Source organism: Amborella trichopoda, chromosome 13 (genome assembly GCF_054954075.1).
Source record: "Amborella trichopoda isolate Santa Cruz 75 chromosome 13, AtrichopodaSantaCruz75HAP2 v2.0, whole genome shotgun sequence".
Lineage (NCBI taxonomy): Eukaryota > Viridiplantae > Streptophyta > Magnoliopsida > Amborellales > Amborellaceae > Amborella > Amborella trichopoda.
The window spans coordinates 51,582,644-51,592,030 of NC_142348.1; the positions used below are offsets into that span (position 1 = coordinate 51,582,644).

The 9,387-nt window shown below is 33.4% G+C and overlaps 1 protein-coding gene across 1 annotated transcript; it reads left to right on the forward strand.

Moving 5' to 3' along the window:
* Positions 1-6,393: 6,393 nt before the first annotated feature.
* Positions 6,394-8,945, forward strand: LOC148779331 (BURP domain-containing protein 6-like). Its single transcript, XM_088856909.1, has 2 exons — positions 6,394-6,488; positions 7,504-8,945. The coding sequence occupies exons 1-2, from the start codon at positions 6,420-6,422 to the stop codon at positions 8,752-8,754; spliced, it is 1,320 nt and encodes a 439-aa protein (XP_088713035.1). The 5' UTR covers positions 6,394-6,419; the 3' UTR covers positions 8,755-8,945.
* Positions 8,946-9,387: the final 442 nt, after the last annotated feature.

Below are 9,387 nucleotides of genomic sequence, written 5' to 3' on the forward strand. Positions count from 1 at the left end.
GTATCCCCACGATTCACCATTGACCTCCTCATATTCAATTCCACATCCTTCACATGAATAACAGGTGAGACGTCTCGTTCTTTGTGCCAGTGATTTAAAAAAAAGGAAAACGTTTATATAAGGATGCAATCTTATAATGTAGAATTACGGATTCACTTCAAAAATCCATCGGAAAAGATACTTTTAATGTTGAAAAACCCTATGATTGATCATCTCGACATCGAGATGTATAACCGTAAAAAATAAAAAGGTTTTAAGTCTCAGAAATAGTACATTTTGCAACATATTATCTACACCGTTCATTTTCAAGATTTTCATATGTTTATAGATCTACTTGATTTTAACTATTTTTGAAATTTAAAATTTTATGATTAGATATAAAAATAGATTTTGAGACAATCCTAAAAACATTTTATATCAAAATTATATACCATGATAAAATTTGAAGGTGTACCTTACCTCTACAGCTACGGATGCATCCGTATGCCAACTGCACCCTTTAAAAAATGTGGGGTCGGCCAAGAGTGCAACTCCGCTCCAGTTCTACATAAATTATGCTATATTATTACTTTCCCTTCTACTTTGAGATTTTTATGTACGGAGAGGTAAAATCACCAAATTTTACCCTTTAGTCTATAAATTTGGTAATTTTATTGTGAGATCCCAATCCCCCATTGTTATTGTATTTTTCAAATTTTATCTCAGTTCAATCTTTCAAAGATTGAACAGCCATTTTTTTTTTTTTTTTAAGTTTTTGATATTTGTTGGAGGTGATGCCACATCTCATGTGAATAACGTCACACCCCTTTTAATGTTAAAAAATACCCTTACTAAAAACAATGATCCATGTACAAAATAAAAGTCTAGAAACGTCCAAAATGGTTGAATACAATAATAAATTATTCTTTACTGTGAGCACTTTAACCTAACCCTTTTAATAATTGTTCTGCCATAACTATATTTCAGTTATGTATTTTTTTTCCGATTAAGAGAAGTCAATATTAGGCTCAACTCAAACTACGATGAGTTGTTTGGGTTAGGGCCACGTGCCCCCATGGGCTGCTTTCTATTTTAGTAAAAAAAATGATATGGAAGTGCCTTACCCAACGATTTGAGAAATCAGGTGATGTCGTCATGGTGATTTAAAGGTCATGTGACATATTACCTGAATTATCACGGCAATTTAAAAGCTAACCGGCTAAGAAGCAGCCGAATCCCATTTTTGCCTTGGATCCGGATGGCCTAAACAATATCCGATCTTTTTCACCTGATTTCGGATCGGATCGCCAAATTTTCAAACACTTGTTTATTAACCTATTTGATTTTAACTATTTTTGGAGTATAAAATTTTAAAATAAAATATGAAAATAGATTTTCAAATAATCCTAAGAATTATTTAGACCAAAATTACATATTATGATAAAATTTAGAGGTACACCTTATTTGGATTGTTTAAGGGTGCAACCTTATAAAAACCCCACCCATTAAATAAAAGCTCAAATTATGCTATATTGTTAGTTTCCTTTCCATTTTTAGAATTGTATAGTTTAAGGCTGCAACCTTATAAAAAACCCACCCATTAAATAAAAGCACAAATTATGCTATATTGTTAGTTTCCTTTTCATTTTGAGAATTTTATGTACGGAGGGGTAAAATCACCAAATTTTACCCTTTAGTCTATAAATTTATTGGGAGGTCTCACTCCCCCATTGTTATTATATTTTTCAAATTTTATCCCGATTCAATCTTTCAAATATTGAACCGCTATTTTTTTTTTTTATGTTTTATAGATAACATCGCACCCCTCGAAATATCAAAAAATACTCTTATTAAAAAAATAATCCATGTACAAAATAAAGGTCTATTAGTGTCCAAAGATGTTGAGTATAATGATAAATTACTCCATACTATGAGCACCTTAACATAACCCTTTTAATAATTATTGTGTTGTAACTATATTCCGGTTCTACACTTTGTTCCCGATTAAGATAAGTTAATACAAGGCTCAACTCAACGATGAGTTGTTTGAGGGTAGGCCCACGTGCCCCCATGGGCTGCTTTTTATTTTAGTTAAAAAAATGTTACAGGCTTGCCCTACCCAACGACTTGAGACATCACGTGAAATCATCATGGTGATTTATAGGTGATGTAACACGTCACCTGACATCAACATGGCGATTTAAAAGCTAATCGGCTAAAAATAAGTTGAATCGCATTTTTTCCTTAGATCCGAGACAGCCTAAACTATATCCGATCCGAATCGCCTGATTTCGGATCAGATCGCCAATTTTTTAAACATTGGTTTATAAATCTACTTGATTATAACCATTTTTGTAGTTTAAATATAATTAAATATAAAAATAGATCTTTATATAATCTTAAGAATTATTTATACCAAAATTATATATTATGATAAAATTTGGAGGTGCGCCTTATTTGGATTGTTTAAGGTTGCTATCTTTTAAAAACCTGACCCATTAAATAAAAGCACAAATTATGCTATATTATTACTTTCCTTTCTACTTTGAGCTTTTTATGTACAGAGGGGTAAAATCACCAAATTTGACCCTTTAATCTATAAAATTGGTAATTTTATTGTGTGGTCCCATTCTTCCATTGTTATTATATTTTTCAAGTTTTATCCCGGTTCGGATCTTTTAAACATTGAACAACTTTTTTTTTTTTTTTTTTAATGTTTTTAATATTTGTTTGGGGTGATATCACATCCTATTTGGCTGACATCACACCCCTCCTAATAACAAAAAATACCTATATTAAAAAAAATGATCCATATGCAAAATAAAAGTCTAAAAATATCCAAATTAGTTGAGTACAATAATAAATTATGTCAGAACTATATTCCAATTCTGCATTTTTTTAATAATTATTGTGTCGGAACTATATTCCAGTTCTGCATTTATTTCCCGATTAAGAGAAGTTAATATAAGGCTCGTGTGCACAGCAGGTGTATTTTAGTAGTGCCTAGAAAGTGGGTATCTCAAAATTTAAAGATTTCATTGATACGTCTTTCATTGACTTAGGGCATATGAGATTTTGTTAAGATTTTAAGTTTTAAAATACATGTTTTTAATTTGCAACATGAGAATTAGATAATATTATTTTATTATCATTTTCAAATCATAAGGATTTCACTGCTTTCATGACTATGGCATATTAGAAACAAAAAACAGTTTTATAAGGCAATTGTGCCAAATCATGTGTTAAAGCAATAGAAAGATTTAATGACTATGGCATATTAGAAACAAAAAACAGTTTTATAAAGCAATTGTGCCAAATCATGAGTTAAAGCAATAGAAAGAAAGTCCGACGGGCAAGAGCGCCAAACAGTAGCCTCCGATCGTGATGTAGCCCATTTAGCAAGTGCATCGGCTACCTTGTTAGCCTCTTGTTCCATTGCCGAAAACGGGGCCTCCTCATCCACCGATGGGATCGTCGGATTGTAGCTCGACGCGTTGCTTCTGGCTCGGTACGAAAGAGGAACAGCTTTGTACATGTGCACTGCCTGAGCAGTATGAAATTTTGTCTATTTTAATCACATTTTTTAATTTATGACCCAAGATTTGACAAGCAGTATTTAATGTGAGCAGTTATACGTCTGTTCAACGTCAGTTGTGATTATTTGTTCGCTATATTTTTATTATATATATATATATTTTGATAAAATTATATAAGATGGAACTTTGAGATGTAATACAATGAAAAACCAGCTACTACTGCTTTGACTTCGATTAGTTACATTTGCACTGCTCAAAAACACAACAAAAGATATTTGTTTTGACACGGCAACACCCTCCTATTTATCATCTTGACTTTAGATATATGGATATGGAAAAAGGTTAATTTCAAGTTTTGAAGACAATTCATCTTGTAATGTAAAATTTTCATCCCCCATTTTCAAAATTTTGAAGCTTTTACAGGTGTACTCGATTTGGAGCTTTAAATTTCACTATTTGAAACGAAAACATCTTTTAGGCTACCACAAAGTATTCTTGCACCAAAACAAAATCTTTTCGCTTACTTTTAGATGCACGCCTTGGATTGTTTAAAGTTGACATACGAATCTCAACCCTAATTTATTCATTTTCTTTTTTCTTTTTTAAATTTGTTAACGATGGATGACAAGATCTAACTGTGGAAGACCTTAAGATCCCGTTTTTTATTTTTTTTGAAAAAGATATTCTAATAATTGCTACAAGTACCCTTAAATTTATGATAAAGAAAGCTCCTCTTCTACCTAAGGGAGCTAGTGCACAGTATGCTCCCATGCAAGCGTATTATTTAGGCTAATCTATTTTATTCAAAATTGATTCTTATCTACAAGGATTCGTATCCCGAATCCCAACAATTATCACGCTTCTCCATATTCAAATCCCCTTGTGCTCCACATGAATATGAGGATTTGACATTTTTATTTTCATTTGCATCTATAGTTTGTTTGGAAGCACCTGACAATAGTAATAAAAATAAGGTGGTTCCAAAGTAAACATCAACAAGTTGACAAAAAAAGAAAAAAAAAAGAAAGAAGATGACATCAAACCTTCAACCATCAACCAGGAACTCTCATTCACCATACTCGATTTGCCATTTTATCGGGTGGGGATAATGACCTTAAGTCCAAATATGCTGTGTCTTGAACCTCACCTCTTTATGTGCTTGGTTCTCAAACTAGGCCAGTTCAACTCGGAACTAGCCGGTCAAACCAGAACCCGGCACTGGCTGATTCAGTTTTGGTGGTTCGGATGGGTATTTTTAAAAACAAAATAAAAAAATATAAAATCTCAAAAATAAGATTCAATTTTTTAAAATCCATTTTTTTCACCACTTTCCTAATTCATTTGGATGTGCTTTGTTTTATCGAGCTTGACCTTCTCGATTAGCCGGTTTACTGTTTAAACGGACCCGACCTTTGGCCGGTTTCCAATGCCAGTTCGATTTTTCTAGCACTGCTCGAGAACATTGAAGAATTCTTGACTACCAACAGCACAAGATGCATGTTTTACAATCTAAATATAAAGTTGTTCTCTGTGTTATAGTTTTGCAGGCCAAAAGAGAAACGAAGAAAAAAATAAAAAGACACAAAAAAAAAAGAAACTAATTCAAGTTGTATCTAAATGATCGTGCATCAGATTACAGAGAAATTCTAAACACTAGAGGGAACTTGATCTAGTTGGTGTAAGCAAAGATTTCAGTGCAAATTGAATTATAATCTGAGATCTTAACGTATGTGTTTGCTGCCTTTGAGACGTTTCCAGTTCTCTCTAGCTCTCCCACGAGCAATGATTTTTCACATACATGGTTAAGAGCTACTAGAATATAATTATCCTTATCTCCACATACTCGTATCCCCACAATTCACCATTGACCTCCTCATATTCAATTCCACATCCTTCACATGAATAACAGGTGAGACGTCTCGTTCTTTGTGCCAATGATTTAAAAAAAAGGAAGAAGTTTATATAAGGATGCAATCTTATAATGTAGAATTTCAGGTTCACTTCAAAAATCCATCGGAAAAGATAGTTTTAATGTTGAAAAACCCTTTGATTGATCATCTCGACATTGAGATGTATAACCGTAAAAAATAAAAAGGTTTTAAGTTTCAGAAATAGTACATTTTGCAACATATTATCTACACTGTTCATTTTTCAAGATTTTCATATGTTTATAGATCTACTTGACTTTTAACTATTTTTGAAATTTAAAATTTTATGATTAGATATAATAAAAATAGATTTTGAGACAATCCTAAAAACATTTTACATCAAAATTATATACATTAATAAAATTTGAAGGTGTACCTTACCTCTACAGCTACGGATGCATCTGTATGCCAACTGCACCCTTTAAAAAATGTAGGGTCGGCCAGGAGTGCAACTCCGTTCCAGTTATACATATATATATATATATATATATATATATATATATATATATATATATATATATATATATATATATATATATATGAAAACGACCGAGTCTAGAAGGAAACCGGCAGTTATGTACAATAAAATAACATTTTTCTATAGTAAAACGGCGACCCGGATTGCCGATTCACTGATCCGAATCGATTTTGGACTGGTTTACTGTTTTTTCACTTGTTTGTTTGCCGGTTCACTGTTTTTCACGTGTTTGTTTAATTTTTCATATGTTCAATATCATCGATTTCCAAAAACTTGGATATGAAATCCATATTTGAGATGCGTCCACAGGTTTAGGTCAGTCAGTCCATTTTCCATAATTGGACTGTACAAAGGCTGATTCATAAAAAATAACAAAATAGAAAGGCCTATCACCAATAACAATAATTCAACTTAAATATTGAATTCGTTAAAAAAATAGAAAGGCCTAGTAGAAGTAGTTAATGGCTTCTAGCCTATAAATATGGGCACCATGATTCCATGACTTTCACATCTGAATTAGAAATGGAAGTTCCTACTCTCATTACCCTCTTCTTCTTTCTAATGCTGGTGCGCCTCTCTCTCTCTTCTCTCTAGCTGCCTCTCTCTCTAGCTTGCTTCTTTTTAACTTTTTAGCGAGGTGTAATCCTAGCTTTTCTATCACTTTCTTGCTATGGTAATTCCAATTTTTTTAGGCCCACGAGGCGTTAATGCCTTCATTTAATTGAAAATTTTGAATCCTTAGTTACCTTGTGGATTATCTTTTCTGTATCTTGATAATTCCTATAATCCTTTATGTTTCCTTTTTTTTCTTTCTTTTTTGTATTTTCCTTTTGTACTTTGAGAGAGCTATGTACCGGGTAAATTACCAAATTTTACTTTTTAGTTTATAAATTTGGTAATTTTATAATGAGGTCCTATTCCCCTATCGTTATTATATTTTTCAAATTTTATCTTGGTTCAATCTTTCAAACATCAAACCGCGTATTTTTTATTTTTGCAATTTGTTAGGGGTATATATATATATATATACTGCCTCATTTGTACAACATTCCGATAACTACAACATTGGACTACCTTATATTTTTGGCCTATCTTTCTTTATAGGGCATCATATCATCATTTTTCATAGTTTGTTATGCTCTAGTAGTCCAAGTTTACAACAAAAAAGTAGTTAAAAATGAGTACGATGTTCAAAAGCTAGGGCCACTAAAAAATGAAAATATATGAAAAAGGGAACTCCGATATTTGAAAGATAGGACTACCCCACAGACAACGTTAGGTCAAAAACATAGGGTGGTCCAATATTGCACTTATCGGATTGCCCTTCAAATGGGGTGGTTCTAAATCTTTAATATCGAACCGACCTACAAATGTCAAAAATAAAAATAAAAATAAAAATAAAAATTAAAATTGATCAGTTGGGGGAAAAGTAGAAAAATAATAATAAAAATAAAAGGAAGTAGGACTTGGACATAAAATTACAAAACTTAACTACCAAAGACTAAATTTGGTAATTTTGGCATCTGTTAAAATCCCTTCTACTTTTGCTGACGCACTTACTTTTGCTCTCATATTGGTGCAGCTTACTTGTAGTGATGCAAGGGTTTTGGAAGAGCAAAAACAAGAAACCCCATCTACAAAAAACTTTGATCCTGAGAATATCATCTATTACAGCGGTTATGCCAAACAAGAAAAAAAAAACTTTGATCCTGAGAATATCATGTATAACAGCCACTATGCCAAACAAGAAAAAAAAAACTTTGATCCAGAGAATATCATCTATTACAGCAGTTATGCCAAACAAGAAAAAAAAAACTTTGATCCTGAGAATATCATCTATTACAGCCATTATGCCAAACAAGAAACCCCATCTTCAAAGGACTTTGATACTGAGAACATCATTTTTCACAACAGCTATGCCAAACAAGAAACCCCATCTACAAAGGACTTTGATCCTGAGAATATCTACATCTACCACAATTATCCAAAAAAATATGAAGATGGCAACACCATATCTGACCATTCCCTAAGTTCTTCTCAAACAGCATCCATAAAGGATTTAGGACCTGAGAGAAGTATCAAAGAAACAGAGTCACATTCTCATATAACCAACTACCACCACTCTAGCTCGCATACTCCAGGACCTGGCAATATTTTCTTTCGTGAGAAGGATCTCAAGGTTGGAAACAAGCTTGACCTCTACAATATGGTAGATAAAACCTTGTCAGCCAGCTCCCCTCTACCACGCCAAGAAGCCGAATCCATTCCCTTTGAATCTGCTTCACTAGCTGATATCTTGCATCGCTTCTCGATCCCTCCGGACTCACCTCTAGCTAAGAAAGTAGCAAGGAGCTTTCAAACGTGTGTGTCTCCCCCAGTAAGGGGCGAACGCAAGTTCTGTGCCATGAGCCTCGAGTCCATGCATGACTTTGTCTCATCGATCTTGGGGCCCGAGGCTAAACCCCAAGTGTTGGCAACTACCTTGCACAACGGAGAGAATCGTCCTCCCCTTGTGCAATCTTACATTGTGAAAGAGATTCTCCTTCGATTAACACCACCATATCTGCCAATTTGTCATCCAATTACTTACCCATATACTGTGTTTCAATGCCATGTCTTAGCTAAAACCACGGCCTTGATGGTGAACCTCGAAGGTGAGGATGGAAGCAAGATGGATGCTGCAGCAGCTTGTCACTTGGACACCTCTGACTGGGACACTGACCATGTTTCTTTCAAGGCGCTCGGCATCAAGCCAGGCACTGAACCTGTTTGCCATTTCTTTGCAGAGAATCACTTGGCTTTCGTTTCGACGTCTCTTGAGGCGGCCATGTGATCATGATCATGATCCTGAACCATGTTGGATAATCTGAATGCCATTGTGTTTACGTGTAATTGTGTTTGTGTGTTAGTAACAAAGGCATTCTGTAGTTTTAAATAAGTTGATTTTCAACCATGTCCTTCCTCTTATCATGTGTTGCAATTATTAGCAGTGTCATTGTAGTAAACCAGTCTATGTTTTTGTGATGTTGTTTCAACCATGTCCCTCCTCTTATCATGTGGTGCTTTTATTAGCGGTGTTAAACCGATCTATGTTTTTGTAATGTTTTTTTTCCAATAAAGCATTTCTTAAAACAAATAATACCCTTCGCATTAAAAAATGAAAATTGTTTGATAGGGCTGCAGCCCTATCAAAATAAGTTAAGTCTCATCTCACAATTCATTAAAATTACAATTCAAGCATCGGAAAACCTTTACATCGGTTGTCTCAGCTTGAATATATTAGTGGTGAAAAAAAAAAGATTTTAAGTTTTAACAATCATGTATATTATAACAATCTATGTAGACCGTCCATTTGACCTTAAAATTAAGTGTTTATATATCCTCACTATTTTTTGAGTTTCAAAGTTTATTATTAATGTTTGAAATTGATTTAGACCCATCATGGAGATTTCCATTACTAAAAGTG

Coding starts and splice junctions, on each gene's coding strand:
- LOC148779331 (XM_088856909.1), top strand. CDS start 6,420: ATGACTTTCACATCTGAATTAGAAATGGAAGTTCCTACTCTCATTACC. Junction 6,489..7,503: donor TCTTCTTCTTTCTAATGCTG/GTGCGCCTCTCT, acceptor ATATTGGTGCAG/CTTACTTGTAGTGATGCAAG.